This window comes from Cryphonectria parasitica (assembly GCF_011745365.1).
Source record: "Cryphonectria parasitica EP155 unplaced genomic scaffold M406scaffold_1, whole genome shotgun sequence".
NCBI classification, from domain to species: domain Eukaryota; kingdom Fungi; phylum Ascomycota; class Sordariomycetes; order Diaporthales; family Cryphonectriaceae; genus Cryphonectria; species Cryphonectria parasitica.
The window spans coordinates 5,254,155-5,273,443 of record NW_024468909.1 but is presented as its reverse complement, the minus strand read 5'-3'; the positions used below and the strand labels follow the sequence as shown (position 1 = coordinate 5,273,443).

Here is a 19,289-nt window from a genome sequence, read left to right as displayed (position 1 = left end):
TGATTGGTTGCCACGTAGCCCAGTGGTACGGTTCACATTGTGTGCCACCCCCCCCCCCCCCTTAGTTGGACAGGGCATAAACAAGCGGAGGGAGGTAACAGTAGGATGGAGCCGAGAAGCCGAGCTGGCAATTTCAAACCACACCATAGTTGATTAAATGGGTCGTTATCTGGGGTCATGTCGTTTCAGGAGGCGCAGGCGTGCTGCAGGAGGAATGGCCCTGCGGGAAGCAACGCCACAAGAGCGGTATCGTGATGATAAAATAGTGACTTGTAAGCGACACATTCCAAGTCCTCTCATTGTGGAAGCGCTGAGGAACAAGACAGACTGGGGCCGAATGCTGATTGATCATGGAATGTTGAGTTCAACGGGGTTGAGGATCCACTATTGTATAAGACGAGGCGGGCCCTTCAGCGGATTGGTGATGAGAGCATGTGTACGTGTGTGTACGTGTGTAAGTGTAAGTGTATGTATGAGAGAGAGAGAGAGAGAGAGAGAGAGAAAGCATCTCAAACCTCACCTCATCATGAGACATGTACCTTTTTCATTTTGCCTAAGCTATGGTGGTCCAACGCGCGCAAACCGCAGCTAGAAGGGTGATCATTGCTTTTTCTCCTTCTTCTCCTCTTTCCTTTTTTGTGCAACCCAGCTCGACTGATCCCTCCTATGCGCTCTTCAAGAAATCCCACAGTGCATCCTTGTCCACATACTCGTGATGGATGATGTTGACCAACCACAGCTTGCCCTTCAACTGCTCCAGCAGCGCTGTGCTGTCGGAACCCTTGCCGTACACCTGCGCCCACTCGCCCCAGATGCCAAAGGCCTCCTCCGCCCATGCGCGGAAGCTGACCTCCTCGATGATGGTTGGCGTGATGATCTCCTTGCCGGGGAACACGCCCCACGTCACAGCATTGGTGCTGGCCTCCTTAACCTCGACATTGAGCCCACCGCTGCCGTCAGAGGAGACAAAGTCGCCTTCGGCGTTAGCCGCGTAGAACCACACATTGTCCTTCATCTCGGGCTGGCAGAGTTTCTCGTGCAGGCGCTTCCAGTCGTCGGTCGGTATGAAGAACTCGACAAAGGCCTTCTGGAAGACAAACCCGTTTGCTGGGCCCCAGCCAAACGTCGGATCACTGGAACGCAGGCCGTTCACGGCGGGCTGGGAAGCTACGGTCCACCATCCACGCGAGTTGAGGGTGAGCAGCTGATCCTTGATCGTCCCCGTTTCGGCGTTGAATTCTTCCTCGCTCCATGGGATGGCCGACAGCTCGCTCTTCAGATGTCGGATGAACAAGCTGCTTATATCCTCGGGCGTCTTGGGCTCGCCCCACAGCGTCTTGGCCTGCATGACACTCATGTGCAGGCTCACACCGTACCCGTCGATCTCGCCGTAGGCAGGTGAGCGTGCATCTCCCCATCGACCGTTGGGGAAGTCGTCCCACGTAGCCTCACGGCCTAGCACACCCTCTCCTTCCGAGATAGCCAGCGTGTTAGCCCGGCTCTGAACGGGTTCGTAGGGCCGGGACGCCTCCAGTTGCGTGGCCTCGTATTCTGGGTTGGAAGGCGTGCGCTGACCAGAGACGATGACGCGGTTTCGGGGCTCAGAAGATACGTGTGACTGTCTGCGGGACGATGGCCCTCCGGCAGGGGCGAGGTGGTGGTCTTGTGAATGACTGGAGACGGACCCGTTGATGGCAATCCTGGGGGCCGCAAGAGGGAGACCAAGATCGTCAGCCACGGCCTCCTCGTCGTCGTCAGAGTCAGCCGGTAGCAGGCCTGTGCGCTCGAGTATGAAGGAGACGGCCTTCTCCAGGTTTAGGGTGTAGAAATGGAACCCCTTGGGTCCTGGCGTCCTGCTCTTGATCTCGCGGACCTGCTCAACCAGCTCGCTGAGAATGTCGACACCGACCTGCTTGACTTTCTCGTCGTCCTTCCTCACCTCGTCCAGCCGCGCCATCAAATCCTCTGGTATCCTGGCATGGCTCAGCTTTGTCGTCCGCTTGATCATCTGATAGTTCTGAATGGGCATCAGGCCAGGGATGATGATGATGTTCTTGAACGCGCCGCTGGGATGCTCTCGCAGTGTCCTCTCGAAGTCGTCGTAGGCCTTGATGTCGAAGAAGAGTTGCGTCATAATAAAATCTGCCCCGGCCTGAGCCTTCTCCACGAGGTAGGGTAGGTCGTGGTCCATGCTCTGGCCCAGGGGATGGCTCTCGTCCGCATGCCCCTCAGGGTACGCAGCCACACCGATGCAGAAGTAATCGCCATGATTTCGCCGTATGTACTTGACCAGGTCTGCCGCCCAGTTGAACTCCTCAGACCCGTCCAGGTCCGCCTCTTCGTTCTCGTCCTTGTACTCGGCCCTGCGCGGGGGGTCACCTCGCAGCGCCAGTATGTTCCTGATGCCCAGTGCCTTGGCATCCTCGAGAGCCTTGTCGATCTGGCGGCGGCTCATGTTGGTGCAAGTCAGGTGCAGGCATGTCGTCAGGCCCAGCTCGCGCTGGCAGATCTCGGCGAGCTCGAGGGACTTGTCTTCGGTGGAGCCGCCGGCGCCCCAGGTGACGTTGACGAAGGTGGGTTTGAGGGCGCGTGCCATGCGTTCAAGACGCGATCGCAGGTTGGCAAAGCCCATGGCCGTCTTCGGGGGGAAAAACTCGAGCGAGAAGTAGCTGGCGTCGGGCGGCAGAGCCGCGATCTTGTCGGTGATTTTGTCCATCCTGAGCGAGCGGGCTGCAGCGGTGCACCTAACGATCGGAGGGGGTCAACGCCAGCGAAAGCAGTGGCAACAAAGGTCGTACGTAGAGGTTCGCAACGCTCAGCCAAGAGACCACCAGTGGTGGGAAATCTCGACAAAACTGGGAGGGCTTGACAAGAGCTGCTGATCCACTGGTGGAATTTGTTGGGCGGTTCAAAGACGAGCGGCGTAGAAGAAAGAAGCAGAGAAAATTGTTGAGCGCAAACTGTGCATGTGGTGTTTGTACACTCAGTTACGCCTTGGCCAAGAACTCAGCATGAGAAGATAAGGAAAGGTAGTTGATAAAAGTACAGTAGATCAGAAAGCACGAGGTCAATTGCCGTTTGCAAGACGTGCTTTCTAACTGCTTGTGTCCAGAGAGTCATGAACTGCTGTCCGCCCCGCCGTCCCGCGATGTCGGGAACGAGGTGGGGGGGGGGGGGGTAAAATCTACTTGCAAATCATGACATGGGGATTATCATTATACCGGCCTAAATCATTTTGATGATTTGCAGGTAAATATATATTTTTCTGGTTTTCCAGAAGAAACCATGTCATAAAAGTCACGTCTACAATCGAGACTTGAGGCAGTCCACGAAGTTGTCTGGATCTTAGGTAGAAATCTCAGGGATTGCTTATATTTGAGCTCTGCAAGTGACGCCCATAAGAACGTGGTAGACGATCGTCAAAGCTAATCAGAGGAAGCTTACGAACGAGGGGAAACTATCCATTATAATTAGCCTCCATCTTGCTGGAGGTGATATGGAAGTTGGCGGATCCAGAGATGGTGGTCCTGCTCAGAAAAGTGTTGATTGCCAAAAGATTGTCTCGTCAAGCCCAACCACGTCTGTCCCACATGGAACAGACAGGCTGGGCGCTTCAGCTTACCAGATGATGGAATGGTACATCATGGCAGGTTTTCCCCCATTGCACGAAGGAAAAAAGAAGAGGCAGCATCACTTACACCTTGCTACCCTCCAACCTTGACGCAGATATCATCCTCACCAATCCAGCAGAACAGCTCACTCAGCAGACGAGGCACGTAATGTCGTAATGTCTGTGTCATCAGGTCGTCATCGCATCCTGGGAATGCCACGCAAATTAGGGGCCCTCGTGATGACGGTTTTAGGACACTTTTCTTGTTTTACTCTCGACCACGGATTCGGAACTGCCAGTAATGTGGAGGTGGTTGCAATGCTGGCGGTGATTTGAGTATGTGGTCTGAAATGTTTGAAGAGAAGAGGAAGAAAACAAGGAAGCGATATCGCGCGATGGGGAAATTTTGAAGCTAGGAATAATTCTGCCACTCTCATCCAGATCTTGACCGCCTTTCTTATCGCTTCCTGCTTATCGCCTCAATCATCGTGACCCTTGGGCTAGGGACGTCACCCCTGCCCAGTGCACCCGCGCTAGTTTCCCTCCAGACTACCAAAGATCACTCACGGACTCAGTACCGTAGAAGGCAGACGACTTCACGTCTGCTCCCGTTCTCCCGCATTCAAGAATCTACATCAGTCGCCACCCACGCCCCGTCTTACAACTTGTGCAACCTCCACCTTGCCGCCCCTCACACCACAAAGGCAACAAGTTCATATCTACTACCTCCGCCGTTCCTCACCCACCAACCACTTCTACCACAACTACATCCCCCTCCTCCTCCTCCTCCTCCTCCTCCGCCACCTCCCCTCCCACTTCGTTCTCTCACTCCACCCCTCATAGACCGTCAAGATGTCCGAACGCAAGGTCCTTACCAAATACTACCCGCCCGACTTCGACCCGGCGCAGCTTACGCGCAAGAAGAAAGGCCCCAAGCCCACAGGCCCCCGCGTCCAACCGGTGCGGCTCATGGCGCCCTTCTCGATGAAGTGCACCTCGTGCGGCGAGTATATCTACAAGGGCCGCAAGTTCAACGCGCGCAAGGAGACGCCTGAGGACGAGCGGTATCTGGGCGTGCAGATCTACCGCTTCTACATCCGCTGCACGCGCTGCTCGAGCGAGATCACTTTCAAGACGGACCCTAAGAACCAGGACTACACATGCGAGCGCGGCGCCAAGCGAAGCACCGAGCCGTGGCGTCGCGGCGTCGACGAAGATGAGACGGACGAGCAGCGTCTCGACCGCCTGGAGCGCGAGGAGGAGGAGGCCGAGGAGCGCAGCGCCATGGAGCAGCTTGAGGCCAAGACCGTCGACGCTAAGAGGGAGATGGCCGTCGCCGATGCCCTGGATGAGATTCGCACAAGGAATGCCCGGCTCGAGAGGGCCCACGGTGATGGCCTGCTGGGCCCAGAGGCTGTCGTGAAGGACGAGCAGAAAACCAAGGAGGATGAGGAGGATGCCGCTGCGTGGGCCAGGGCACAAGGCCTGCTGGAGGAGGCCATCACCGAGGAGGTGCTCGAGGACGGAGACGAGGACGGCACCACGCCTTCGAGCAGTGGTTCGGTGAGGACGTCGATGCCTCCACCACCGCCGCCGCCGCCGCCGCCGAGAAAACAGGTGGTGGAGGAGATAGCCCCAGCCCCCAGTGTCAAGAGGAAAGCAGAAGAGGACAACACTACGCCTGCGCCCACCTTCAAGCGCCAGGTGAAAAAGAAGAAGGAAGTTCTGCTCCCCGGCATCAAGAAGAAATAGGTTCACTTTCCAGAAGTTCGAAACTTTCTCCGCAGACCATGCATGCGCAATGTGTTGAGACAGCCGTCCATTGCGCAGCGATAGAGAGACATTTTCACCACTGATTCTCGAAATATAGATATAGCAGACCATGATCAATATGACATAGCATTTTCGCACTCATACATGAACCCGTTGAGGTCGCAGGGCTGGTCCAACATTTCTCTGTTCCCATCTTGTTCCTTCACCCGCCAAGCCACGTTACTAGGCAACATCTTGGACGAGTTAAGCTGGTGGCTTGTTCTCCACCCCTGCCTTGAGAGGTTGGATGTGATACATCCAGGCGGGCCGGGAGGGGCGGAGCGTCCAGACATCAGATCTCACCTCGGAAAATCAATTCTCATGCCAAAGACGGGACCGCGCTGGGCAGTCTCAAACCACTACTCATCACATACAGTAAGTGAAGAAAGACTCGATAAGCGCCTTATACTTATATGTATAAGAGACATCTATGGATTTCAAACAAAGTGACATGGCAGGCCTTCTCACAGGTGATTTACTGTACCTACTTATCGTAGTACTACATACCACCCGCTCACGCAATCCCTGCGTAGTCCCGCTGCTACTGTACAGTACTATGGTACCAAGAGTACGTCTCTTGAGGTAGCTACACAAAACCTGTTGGGTGACAACCATGGCAGTGGTCCCGCGCCCAACTGTCCCACCACAAAATCCTGCTTTCGTCGCCCCCCTCCCTCCCTGTCTCCTGGCCTGACTCAGTTCTTCCAAGGACTCGTTGCTGTCGTTACATCCTTTCCAACAGGTCTCAAGTCACGAAAGCTTCACTTCCCCCCAGACCTCGCAAGTGCTCCCGAAGAAGCTGGTTGAGAGGACCTCTCCAATGTTGTGTATGTTGGATTTGTGTAGTGTCATACATCACATATGCAGTATACACGAAAGTATATTTGATCCAATCCTATATCACCGTGAACAGATCCACAACCAAAACATATCACAAGCATAGTGAGGAACGTTCATTGAAAGTGATACAGAAGTAAATTCGTCACGAAAAGCGTGTAGATACGCTTCCACATCTGTAACCGTATATGTATCCAGATGCCATGCCCCAACTAATTTCACAAGCCTAGACTCCTTCCTCGCAATGATAGAAACACTTCGTAACCATGATTTTTCGCTTCTCTCTTAAAAAGTACACATCATGAGTCAACCCTGCTTGCACCCTCTACACCTACTTCCCCAGCGCTGTGGAGAGGAGCCTCTCTTGGGCCCCTGTCGTAGTCAGGGGAGCGATAGTGAATAGTAGTAGTAGCACCACTGCCGAGCATGAAGCAGAAGCAGCTTACCCCACTCGTTGCCCCATCGGAGGGCTTGATGGTGTGGGATGTTCATATGCTTTCCCAAACTCTGAAAATGATGGGCAGGCGGGGTTGGCGGTATCCCGTCTACCTTTCATCATGCGTATGCTTCATGTGTGTGGATTTGTTGTTTTCATGTTCCGAGTTGGTGTAGAGGTGTTGTTGTTACAGTGCCGCCGTTGCCGGCCGAAGCCGTAACAAATAAATGATTTGTTTGATACACTTGGTGGGCTGATTGAGTTCAAGAGTGCAGGTACTCGTCCGTGTTGGAGGAACTCGAGTGACCCACACCGTTGGGCATTGATGGGGTTCCGCGAGAGCCCGTGTTGCGTGATCGGCGCTCTTGAGAGCGCGACATGGCTTCAATTTGTCTCTTGGTGTGCTGGTGCATGGAGCGCATGTAGGAACCAAGGTCTGATGGTGGTGGTGGCGAGTGAGAGATGGAAAAAGAATCCTGAGAGGACGACATGCTGTCGGCGAAGAGAGGCATATAGATTTTGTGGCGTGTGTTGTGGGAAAGTGTGTTGGGAAAGTGTCGAGGGATTTGTCAGTCGAGAACAGACAAATTGGTTGTGAAGGAGAAAAAGGTTGAAGTAGTTTGATGAGGTTTTGGATGCAAGGCTGTTTGCTGAGGTGTTGTGATTCCGATGAAGATGAAGAGCAAACTCCAGAACAGGAAAGATGTTGTGGACTTCCTGGGTCTTTATAAACTTAAAATGAGCAGGCTGACTTCTGCCAGAGGTATGAAAGGCAGAGGTGACGCGAGAGAGAGCTGGGTAGAACCTTGTGTGACGACTGTACGTCCTGGACCCTGAGAACCCTTCATCATGGTTGTGGGCCAAGACCTGTTAGCGCTCCTACCTCTCCCGTCACCCGCCTCTGGTCTGCAGGTTGCCTACAGGATCCTCGCCTCAGTTTTGCCGTATGCGTGAAGGTGCCTCACGCACTAGGGGCAGGGTATGGCGTAAAGGTGCGGCGGGTGGGATGGTGATCGCCGCCACCCTGCAGGACTGGGTGATGTAGCCGTGTCCGCTCCCGGCTCGAGAGTGGTCGGCGTGATGCAGCTTTGGCAAAGCGTACATGGGCTGGGCCAACATCCTCGCAGCAACGCTAGGACGGCAAAGGGTCTGATGTGCACGGCCGTTCCAAGGGTCTTGCTGGGAAAAGGACAATGGCCACCGGGGGGATGAGAGAGAGGGGACCCTGAAAATCAGTGATGAGGGCCCTGGGTCATGGTCTCATGTCCATCTATTGGCCACAGCTGCGGAAGGCCCCCCCCGTCGCCTCCCCAAGGGTCCTTTGTACCCCCCTTCCAACAATCAATGGCACAAAATCTTTTTGTGTCGTGCCGCCACACAAGTGAGAGAGACCTTTTCAGCTCATGTTAACCCAGGGATCGAATGTGAGAGAAGGGCGAGGACATCTCAGCGTCCCACAACCAGGCCTCGTAGTTCTTCTCCCCTCCTGAGGATATATCTTTTCGGTGAGTGATACGTGAAGGGGAAGGGCACAAAGGCAAAACGGCACCAGCCCCATCACTACCACCCACGCCCAAAATGCCTCGAGATCGACATGGCCACCCGCAGAAACGATTCTCGTTTTCACATGATGTCATTGGCTGGACGCTTCTTGTCGACAAGGAACGGCCTTCCGCATTGGTGCAGACGAGCTACTGCTCGAGCACACCCCCGCTTGTCGGTAGTACTGTACTAGAGTGTAATTCCCCTCTTGGATCGTCGTCTGCCTCGACCCTGAATGGCCAACGTAGGTTGATACCCGCATGAGGTGTTGAGAGAACTCTGTATCATAACACTCGGGAACACCTCTCTCCGTGGTCAACACCACAAGCAGCGCGCCTCATGAGAGAAAGAGTCAACTCTCGGGGTGGGTGATGTTCCCATCTGCTTGTTGTGCGCCCTGTAACGACCAAAACTTGGCAGACTTGGCAGTGGGGGATACTGGATGGGTGATGGAAATCTCCTTGGATTTCCATACCGACAACGAACTTTCTGGTAAGAACTGCCCAAGATTGAGGCCCCAGTGAACTGACTCGGCAGTCTGGATCCAAAAAGATCTAGACCGCGAAGGTATCGTGAAGATCGTCGGAAATATACAGACGCTATACCCATACCCGTAGATCCCCTATGGACACACACTCATGTCCAGGGGTGCGAGACAAGGGCGAGCGAGCGAACCGCTCCCAAAAAGAGCATCCCTCCCCTTTGTCAGACATGACGAGACTGGCACTTGCATAACTGAGCCAAACATGCACGACACATTGTACATAGTACACTTGGGGTGGATACCTGACTACCTCTGACGAGGTATCAAAATCCGCTTGGATAGAAAAATGGGGCTTAGGCGATGTGTAACAAAAGAATGAAGACAGACATGTAATGTTCGCTTAGCTGTACCAGGCACAAGTGAGGTCAGAAACTAAACGACAGACGTCAATCGGGCGCCACCGTTTTGGCTCCAGGGTAGTTCGTTACGTCATACTGGAGCTTCCTGTCTGTACTTCTGCTGATTCGCTAATTATAGTGGGTCGGATGTTATAATCCGGGGGGGGGGGGATGGGGCCAGAGGAAGGCGCCCCCTTGCCCTGGCCTCGTCTGCACGTAGGGTCCCTTCCAGCCAGGGGTTTCTGTTTTCGCCTCAATCCTTCCCTTCCCCATCCCACTCATGATACCTGCGTAAGTGCTCGCTTCTTCTCCCCCCTGTGGCCAAATACCCAAAAACAATACCTCCCCGTTGTCCCATCCCCCGGCTTAGAAGACGTCAGGCCTGACGTCGAGCAGCCCTTCAGGGTATCAGTTTCTGACCCTACCGCAGTGGTTTTGACGTCGTCGTCGCTACAATACATCACGACAGTGGAAGGAGTGACGGAGTTCGAACTGGCACCCACTGGCACCCTGTGCTACTGAAACTACGCATGCTCATGACGATTTTGACCAGGTCCGTGAGATGATTATCAACAAGCTTGTCGATAGTATGAAGCTGCGCAGATCCTGCCTGACATTAGACACACAATTACATCGGGGGTCTTGAACCCACTAGATGCACGAAGGACCCTGCAGGAGAGACCCAAAGGTAAGCTTCATCCCACAGTCGCATCGGTTCCAATGTCTTACCAGGGCCATAGTCCATATGAATCAAATGCTAGCGGTCGAAGCGCGGCAAGCCCTGACGAGGTGTGTGTTGACACAAACACACCGTCATCTATGTATCTGAGCCGTCCCGTGCCACACACACTGCACAATCCAACACCACCGAGGCCCCCCCCCCCAGGAGAAATCATCGCTCTTCCAAAGACGACTCTTTTGCTCCTCTCTCCGTGGTCCACAAGGCTGAAAGGGCTGGGTTGTCCCCTACTAGGCGATGACGTTGCTAGAACTCTCGATCTCTGGCTTATGGGTCTATTCTCGAGATCGCAGCCTCGCCAGTGGTGTGCCATCTTGTAGCAGGCTTGCTCGTTTCAAAGACCATCTACACAGTCTGGCTAAGCAGCTGAAGGCTCCTGAAACACCTTGATTCAAACCCCGCCTGCGCCCCTCGATAAATCTTGGATGCCGCCGCCATCTCTCAAGTGAGGCAATTGATGATGGGATTTCTGAAAATCCCATGTTCGCCACCCGGATCCTCTCCCCTCCGCCGCATCATTCCCCGCCATGGCTTTTCGGGCTATTGACAAATCGGGCGGTTCTGGGGGCAATTCTCTAGCTTGAGAGATTAATCCCCTCAGAGTCTGTTTTCCCCGCTTGAGACCAGTCTTTGGGCGACGCAAACCTCTAACCATTATTTTACGTGGCAACGTTGCTCTTTAGAGGTTGCCATCTGGCAATCAGCTCTCATTGGTATGGATGCGCCTTTCGCGAATGATATGCTGTATGAACCATACCATTCGATTTGGCTTCAGCCCAGTAGGAAGCCCTCGTATTTACTAGGGGCGTTTTTGCTATGGACAAGACGTTTGATCAAAAGGTCAGCAATAAAAAAACACGAACCCGTGCCTCCAACCCCTGACCCCTTTCTTTCCTTCCTCCTTTTCTGGTTTTTTTTTTTTTTTTTTTTTTTTTTTGTTTCTCTTTCTATTTCGTCCTACATTCTAGGTCTCTTCAAATCCTTGTGAGTAATGACGTCCACCTCCTTTGCTTTCGATCTTCCGCCAGAAGTCGTAGCGGGAGATAGATCATCGAGGTTAAGGCAGGATGACGACGGTCGAGAGTGCGTTCTCGGACAAATGTGCTGTCGCAGTTAGTAGCGAAACCTCAACCCCGGCGTCTGACGTCGTCTCAGAATATCCACCATTTTCTGTCCTTTTGGTTCTTGTGCGCAAGCGCATGCACAACCTTTTTGAGAGTTGGCCTATATCCAGATGACATTTGACAGATACTTTCAAAATACTATCAGAGGGTTGGCGAGAGAACATCAGAAAATCGACCATTTCTTGCCCCCAGAGCCGTAGCGTACAATTTATTATACTTTTCATGCTATATTACTCGCTCAAAGGCCTTGCGGCATCTTTACGAATGGCAAATCAAAGATGTCTGTGTACCTTCTACCCAACTCGTACTGTGGAAACTCTCTCCGTAAAATGAACCTTGTGGTGCTTCTTCTGCCTACGGACAATGTGTACTGACGTAGTTGCATGAGGATGATCTTCCTTCGTGGTGGTCGCCTAATACGGAGTCTCCGTTCACCTGCATCACTAGGAAACCATCCAACGGCATCAGACCTATCGTCTATGAACACTGTCCACGTCAGAATAAAAGTCGGTCGAAATAGCCACAGCTCTCGCGGCCTACGTCATTCGCCCCCCTCCCCTCCCCTTCTTCTCTTCCTTCCTTCTCTTTTTCCCCGCTACTGACTGTCGATACGAAGTACGCACAAGAGGGAAGAGAAGCCAGCATGCGAAAAAAGCAGAGTGAGGAAATGGTTCTCAATGGCATACTGGCTAGTGAAGTGCCGGTCACCTCATCGAGTCGTCTTTCCTGGTACATCCGGGGTCTTTGGCTTTTTAGGTGGTTGTTATTATTAGTTTTCTGTACAGGAGGTTGGGCTACTTTCTTCTGGACGACCGGGAAAGAGGCTGTGGAAAGGGGAGGGAAAAGGGGGAGGGCAAGGCATTTTTGCCTTGGCGGCTTTTTCTCCCACTCCGAAAAATGGCTTATGATTGTAGCAAAGTGATGAGGATAACTGAATCCAACCAGCCCTTTTGGTGTGCCTCTCTCAAGTTGCTTCTCTCCTTTCTCAGGCTAGTCACCTACATCGCTTGTAGGTTTGTGTCAGGAGTTGGAGCATGGAGATCGAGGCAATCAATGTCCATATACTGATATAAGAAGAGGTGGGAGCAATGCCATATTCGCTCTATCACTACGGATCGCTCATGTTGCTACCAAACACTGTTGATAGCACGTCGTTGACATCTAATGGAGCAATAATCACTGTGAGCAGCCTTCCACAAAGTGAAGTCAACTCGATTCTGCCCAGCCTGTCAGTCCACCACACTTCACGATGCTAGTACTTTCGATACCTGCTTTAACCTTTCCTTTTCCCTGTCTAGACATGGTTCATGTAGACAGCTAACAGCATGATGATCTTCAACTACCTGTTGATACCTCGAGCTGCTTGCCATATTCCGACAGACCCCAAATACAATCTCGTTTGCATGGAGAGGGGAGAGCTCTGATTGTTCACTTACATACCTGTCATACTACTGTCACTTAAGCTTTGCATACCGACCTACAACTTGCCCACATCTACCTTGAGCAACCGGGCGGCATTCTTCCAGCGAATGCCCTCCAGCTCTTCCTCGCTGACCATACCGCTCTCTTCCAGCTCCTGCAACCACTTCAGCCCATCCGGGCTCCTGGCAAAAGGGTAGTCCACGCTATACATGATCCGATCGCGCTTCGTATTCCGCAGGATACACGCCAGCGGGTCCAGCGCCCAGTTCCCGCTCGTCGTCAGCCAGAGGTTGCTATCCCAGACCTCGCGGAACGACCTCGCCCGGCCCCACCGCGCCGACGTGCGCTGGATGCGCTGCAGCATAAAGGGGATCATCTCGCCCATGTGGCCGATGACGATCTTGAGCCCGGGAAACCGGTCAAAGACGCCCGCTGCGTACAGGCGCAACACGTGCACGGCGACGTCGCTGTGCCAGCCGAAGCCGAACGCCAGGATGGACGTGGTGACGGCGTCGGGCAGGGCCGGGGAGCGGTAGGCCTCTGTGAGCTGCGCCGACGGCCACGTCGGGTGGAGGTAGATGGGGACGTCGAGCTCCGCGGCGGCGGCCCACAGGACGTCGAAGGCAGGGCCGTCGTAGTAGAGCCCGGACTCGGTGTGGCTGTCCACCAGGGCGCCCACGAACCGCACCCCGGCGTCGGGCCCGCACGTCCGCCGGAGCTCCCGCGCCGCCTCGTCGGGCTCGTCCATCGGCAGCTCGGCGAACCCTGCGAACCGGCCCGGGTGTGCGCGGACGGCCTCGGCCAGCTGGTCGTTGCACGCTCGGCACTGTGCCGCGGTGAGGTCGCCCGGCCCGTGCGAGATGACCTGCATCGTGACCTGGCCTTGGTCCATGTCCTGGAGGCGCTTGGGGCCCAGCTCGGTGAAGCGGTCAAACAGGTCGGGCATGGCTTTGAAGTCGGCGTTGCGAGGGTGCGGGTGTTTGGTCGCTGCTTTGGAGAGGAAGTGTTCCTCGAGGGTGATGATGGGGCGTTGGGTGGGGCTGGTGGTGGTGGTGGTGGTGGACGACATTGTCTTGATCTTGTTGCCGAGTGCTTGTTGTTGTTGTAATTGATGATGGGAAAAGGTCAATGGTGCTCTTGGACGGAAGAGCTTTGGAGGGAGGAGCCTTCGCAGCATTTGTTCTTTTGTTTGGAGCGTTGAAGAGAAGAGTGAATAGCATGTCTTGAAAGCCTGGGACGTATTTATATAATGCATATATCCTCAACCTACGTCGTTGATTTCCCTCGTTTGCTCCGAACTGACCGTGTCTTAGCTCCGTGCACGGGTTGTCCTCCGGCCCGGATTACTACCGTAATAGGCAATTTCTGGCATGTTTCTGCCCCGGATCCTATAAGGCCTGTTCCGGCCATGATTATATCCATTGTCCGACGAGGTGGGTCTCAACGCTTTGAAAAGCATGCAGCAATTTAGCAGAGTAAGCAAATCAGCACGGCAATTAGATGAATCCTCTCGAAGAATCAACCTGAAATTAGTCCAAGTAATTATCTCAGTCAAAACATAGCTCCCATTCATTATTGCAATCATGTAGAAACTATGCTTCTTCTTAGTCATATTAGTAGACGATGATGTCTTTTGACAGAAGCAGGACAAGACACAGCTGCCACGTACAAATTATCAAAAAGTAAAGGGTAAAAACAAATCATATTCCAGAATCATTCTGTTTCACCTTCCAGGTAGAATTGAGCTGCCTAGGTCAGAGATGTGCTTCTGCAAGGACCAAGTAAGTTCTATTACGACTTCGAAAAGAGCATGACGTCGGGAACTGGCGCAAACAGGGAACTCTCAAACCAGGAGCATCCAAACCGGATATTCTAAGACTGGGCACAAAGTCGTAATATTAGTAGAGCAGGTGGTGGCATTTTCTATCAACTGACTCGAGGGATTATTTATGTTTGGGGTCTTGGAACACAATTAGATAACTAGATACCAGAACCCACCAACTACGAGATCATCATTCACAAAGGCACCCCGCTGTGTGCAGTCTTCATGTACTTATCACATCCACAACGAACTCAGATCTATACTGGCTGAAGCACGCACGCCCGCATGCCGTCTTCCCAAAGAATTTTCCCTCCCAGTTCTGGTCATGTCCTGCATCCATGTACTCTTTCCACAGTGCCCCATCTCGGACTGACCATGAGCCGGCAGCCACTAGACCCCTCGTCCACACACCAAATCATTGCTTTTCTTTCTCTCCTGAGGTGGAAGGTGCTACGGCACAATGACGATGATGACGACGACAACGAGGATGATGATGGTCATCACAGGGAATAACTATGAAACAGAGCGGAGCCAGGCCGCCTTCCACCCCTCCCTCCCCCCAGCTCGCCTCCACCCGAAATCGCAGAGCTGAAAAAGGAAGCGAGAAGGCGAGATTTGGTTTTTTTTTCTTCTTTCTTTGCCCCTTCTCCCGGTAAATTATTCATAATTTTCCTTCTCAGTTTTGGTGGTTTTGCCTCCTTTTAGCTTGTGAAGAGGTGGTTGCTTGTGCACATAAATGGTATAATGGGGCCTGGGGAGATTTAAGAAGAAGAAAGGTACATCAAGGAATAATTTGAAATATCAGCAAGCTATGTGCCACGAATATGAATGACGACAGGGGATAGGGTGTAGATGGGAAGATGAAAGCAGGACCGGGGGCCTGCTTGAGTGGGAGGCGGGGCGTATGCTTTGCTGGCAGCTTCATTTGTGAAGACAACAGAGTCTCCATCGCCTCGGCCTGCTGCATCAGTCAACCGCGGGTTGGCATGAGTACCTTATGCACACATCTCATCGTTTGAGACCTCAGGTCGACGCCAACAGCCCGGAGAAGCTCTACCAATGCACTTCAAGTAAAAAGATAAGAGGAAGAGAGACACGCATTGTTCAAGGCTGACAGGCGATTAGAATATCATTACCATGTATCCAGCTGAAAAGGGAACCCTGAGCACTGCTCGCCCAGTCAGTACATGCATTCATTTCCTTGCCCACCCCCCTCGCTTGCCTCTTTGCATTCTAAAGACCGACGGCCTCTTGCTCCAGCCTGTTCCTCGCAGAGAAAGTCAGACTATTTCCCTCGACCCCAAAAACCAGCCAGGCTGCGTGCGCGCGCGCATGATTGGCATACAAATCTTGTAAAGCGAGTGGTCCCAAACCTTCCTGGAATATGCCCACGATTTAAAGTCTTTTCCCATGCCACATTGATTCCCAAAATTCTCCGTTTTAGATATATGTATAATATCCCCCCCCCCCCCCCCTCACCCCGTGACTGGGGTATACCTTGAAAGAAGACGTGGTACCTAGTGTGTTTGCCCACACAAGGGAAAAAGAGAGAGGGAGAGAGGAAGAAAGAAAAGAAACATGAAGACACAAGCCAGGTGGAGGTCCAGTGATCACCATGTGATTTGCGTCACACGGGTCTTCAGATCCGGGGTTCCGGCAGTGATGCCTCTACTTCCGCACTGCAGAACTGCGTTATGCTCCCGCAGGTTGAACTCGACCGCCATGACCATGACCCGCTTGTCGTGGGGGACAACCTTTTGCTGTACTCTATTGGCCTGGCTGACGGTGGATCCTCGTCGGGCATCCCACTTCGCATTGCCACCGGGCCCTAGGTTGTTGCCGAATTCGACGGAGCCGTTTGAATAACTAGAATGGGGCCGAGGGCTGCCACCGCTCGTATAAGCAGTGAGCGGAGACCGGCCGCTCGCATCTGAGAATGAGCCTAGCGAGCTGCGGCCTGGAGTCAATGCCTCCAGGTCTTCTTCTTCCTCGATGTCCATAATCCAGGAGCCGATGCGCGCTGTGAGCTCGCTATCCCACATGGCCTCCCTCCTCGAGCTGCTCCTGAGCAGCTGGATCGCCTGTCGCCTGATGAGCGGGTTGCGGCATTTTGTCGCCACGACGTAGAGTGGCGGGACGATCCCCATATCTGCGCTGAAGCTGGGCTTGATGTGAGTTGCCGTATACTCATGTCCACCAAAGATATCTGCCACATGCTTCGTGAAATGTCGGCATGTTCGGGGATCAGGACACCGTTTTTCAGCCGCCCGACGTTCTTGATCGCCCACAACCTCGCGTCCAAGGTCAACGATCTTCTGGAACTGAGGCTCAAACTTGTCGAAATGGCCTTCGCTGTCGCTGAACGTCATCGAGAAGAGCACTTGTCCCATCAGCTGGGACATCTTGAGGACCGCTATCGCGGCCTTCTCTTGGCTGATCACGCCAGGTGCAGACCTCGTGGTGAGGATGTGGTCAAACGCCTGGGACCAGGACTCAATCTGGCCCCGAAATCCTAGACCGTACTGGTGCAAAGTAGCGGGCAAGATGCCCATGGGTCCGTTTTGGCTTGCGGTGGAGAAGAGGGTTTCGGTGAATCTGAACATCCTCTCACAGAGCGTGTCCCAGGCGATTCGCGCCTCGTGCAGGGATGCGAAGCGATCAGGAATCGGGTCTTGATGCAGGGACACAGGGGACCCTCCATCGGACTGGGGGGAAGACGGGTCCGTCGATGGCTGGATCAGCCGTACGACATATGGCTTAGGAAAGTGGAAGGCCATATCATACGACTTTGCCTGGATCGCCAGTCGTGTGAACATCTGGATAATCTCGTCTTCCACGGGCTCTTCTGGATGTGCCATGAATGCGCGGCGTCTCTGTGCGCGCAACTGTTCCAGAAGGCTCAGGCCGGTCTGAATCTGCTTGATCGCCTGCTTGTGGTCACCAATAAACGAGTCAAAACAGGCCAGCAAGACACTGGCCATGAGCCGCGTCCTGTTTGCGCTGTTGTCTGAACCGGCGACACCGACCAGTGATGTGCACGCGCTGGAATATGATCTTACCGCCACCTCCCAATGACGATATGCACTGTCAACATAGTCGACACCAGGCCGTGGCGAAGTGGGAGGTGATTCGGAATTCTTTTCTAGAGTCTTGTATAGCGCGCCCAGTGCCACCACGGCATGACGGATTGCTACTGCAGAATGGCATTCCTGCAGGACCAGGCGTGACCAGAATACCGAGTCAAAGTAGCCCGACAGCTCGCTCGCAGTGTGGGACTGAAACAACTGAAAATAGAGGCCTTCCTGTTGAGCGAAGGGGAATGTCGTCGGTCTGTAGAGGGTAATGGCATTTTGCTGTTGCTGCTGTTGCTGGTGGTGCTGGTGGTGCTGCTGTTGTTGCTGCTGGTGATGCAGCTGGTGCTGCTGCTGCGCGAAAGGCCTTTCCTGAGGTGGCGTGTTCCGTCGCTGTTGTTTGGCGACACGTCGGGGGGGAAGCTGTATGGACTGGGTAGGCCGAATAGTTTGTGGGGCGGTTGCTGCCGAGCCGTCCGTAGGTCTCGGTCTGGGGAGGATTGGTATTTCCTCGAACGGCCGTGCGCTTCTTGATGGAGGTGGATAGCCGGAGCAGTTCTTCTTTGAACGCACACAGTTCGAGCAGGCCGGCCGTTTCTCGTCGCATTTGATCCTCCGCTGCCTATGAGCAAATCAAAAAAAAAAAAATACATATATCAGCGCTGTCTGTCTGCGGTATGTATGGTAACAACTACGACACGTGTGAAGAAGGACGCCGGGAAGCTACTAACTTGCAGTTACTGCAACCTGTCTTGACCTTTGGCTTGCTTGTCCTGGGTCGTCTCTGCCTCTGAGCATCGTGTGATAGGGTGGAAGATGAGGTCGAGGAGTCAACGGTTGGCGCAGGGGACGGCGCGCCGGTCCGCCGATGACTTGTTAGTTCGGGTGCCATGGTGAAAGGGATGAGTCGGGAAACGACGAGGCACTACGGCGCGCAATTGCCATTCCAGCCAGGCTGCAGCGTCAGGTCAGCAGGCCAAAGCAGGAGGGAAGGCTGACAAGAGCCCTCAGGACGATAGGACGTCGGTAAGGTCGGGGATTGTGGTCGTAAAGTTTGTAAGAAAAGGCACCCGAGAGAAGATTAGGGCGGTCCCCTCCTCAAAAGGGACGGATCGATATTTTTGAAGGCTTGCTAGGGCTGCAACCAAATCAAAACCCTCGTCGAGCCGGTGGGGACGCGGCGCTGGGATGCGAAGCGATGCAATGACCAGCAGCACACAGATATGTGGAGACGGCGGAGAGTTCCCACGAGCGAGGCTCTTTGGTCCAGATGCCGGGGGAGGACCAGGGGTTTAATAAAGTACTGCCTCGAGAGGGGGGAGCAGCTGCAGCAAATTTTAGGCAGCCTGCTGTGTGCAAGCCGGTGCAACACAGGCTGGCCGTAGGCGGCTAGAGACGTAACACTCAGGACGGCAGTTGTATCCGGAATCTGCTTGTAAGTCCGGTTGGTCGGCCTGTGCCGTTATGTCATGGCAATACCATAGTACTGACAAAAGAGGAGGACAAAGATTCAAGAGCTTCCCCCCCGTATAAACACACCCTCGCTGAAGATGACCGACGCAAGCGGGTGGAGAGAAAGCGAGAGGGAGAGAGATCGATGGTGGGGGTGGCAAGGCCGGTGGAGTGTGACGGTCCTCGAGAGAACAGACAAAAGCTGGCGTGACGCCCCCTTGTGGTTGGTCGACACGAGGTAACGCCGAGTAGGAGGAGATGGACCGGCCAGACAAAAGAATAGGCAAGACTTGTGGGCCCCCGTTGTTGAAGCTCGGACGGGAGGGAGACGCGGAAGAGAAGAGCCGTCGCGGGTATCAAAAGCTAGAGCTTCTGGGTGCCAGGTACCAGGGTCGTCGGTGTGGCTGGATACAGCTTAGCTGCGTTGTGATCAAAAGCGTCTGAGCGTTCAACTACCGGCGACACGAAGAGTGATAGGCGCTATGCTTTAATATGGGTGGTGGGGGGAAAGCGGCAGAGTCTGTGTCGAAGGTGACCGAA

At 53.8% G+C, this 19,289-nt stretch overlaps 6 protein-coding genes across 6 annotated transcripts; 2 read left to right on the top strand and 4 right to left on the bottom strand.

Moving 5' to 3' along the window:
- Positions 1–664: 664 nt before the first annotated feature.
- M406DRAFT_248695 (MTHFR-domain-containing protein) lies at positions 665–2,716 on the bottom strand (the record flags this gene model as incomplete). The annotated part of the gene is made up of 2 exons (XM_040916554.1): positions 665–1,638; positions 1,675–2,716. 2 exons carry the CDS (start codon positions 2,714–2,716, stop codon positions 665–667), a joined length of 2,016 nt encoding a protein of 671 aa, XP_040781770.1.
- A 1,685-nt stretch (positions 2,717–4,401) lies between these two features.
- Positions 4,402–5,526, top strand: M406DRAFT_272094 (DUF572-domain-containing protein). Its single transcript, XM_040918138.1, has 2 exons — positions 4,402–5,173; positions 5,237–5,526. The coding sequence occupies exons 1-2, from the start codon at positions 4,463–4,465 to the stop codon at positions 5,360–5,362; spliced, it is 837 nt and encodes a 278-aa protein (XP_040781769.1). The 5' UTR covers positions 4,402–4,462; the 3' UTR covers positions 5,363–5,526.
- Positions 5,527–6,380: 854 nt separating this feature from the next.
- Positions 6,381–7,360, bottom strand: M406DRAFT_320516 (uncharacterized protein). Its single transcript, XM_040919402.1, has one exon. The coding sequence runs from the start codon at positions 7,184–7,186 to the stop codon at positions 6,959–6,961; it is 228 nt and encodes a 75-aa protein (XP_040781768.1). The 5' UTR covers positions 7,187–7,360; the 3' UTR covers positions 6,381–6,958.
- Positions 7,361–12,294: 4,934 nt separating this feature from the next.
- M406DRAFT_285577 (amidohydrolase 2) lies at positions 12,295–13,473 on the bottom strand (the record flags this gene model as incomplete). The annotated part of the gene is made up of 1 exon (XM_040918625.1): positions 12,295–13,473. The coding sequence occupies one exon, from the start codon at positions 13,471–13,473 to the stop codon at positions 12,460–12,462; it is 1,014 nt and encodes a 337-aa protein (XP_040781767.1). The 3' UTR covers positions 12,295–12,459.
- Positions 13,474–15,327: 1,854 nt separating this feature from the next.
- M406DRAFT_54048 (uncharacterized protein) lies at positions 15,328–15,702 on the top strand. Its single transcript, XM_040924532.1, has one exon. The coding sequence runs from the start codon at positions 15,364–15,366 to the stop codon at positions 15,580–15,582; it is 219 nt and encodes a 72-aa protein (XP_040781766.1). The 5' UTR covers positions 15,328–15,363; the 3' UTR covers positions 15,583–15,702.
- A 134-nt stretch (positions 15,703–15,836) lies between these two features.
- On the bottom strand, positions 15,837–18,189 carry M406DRAFT_245744 (uncharacterized protein; the record flags this gene model as incomplete). Its single annotated transcript, XM_040916352.1, has 2 exons — positions 15,837–17,919; positions 18,029–18,189. The coding sequence occupies 2 exons, from the start codon at positions 18,187–18,189 to the stop codon at positions 15,837–15,839; spliced, it is 2,244 nt and encodes a 747-aa protein (XP_040781765.1).
- Positions 18,190–19,289: the final 1,100 nt, after the last annotated feature.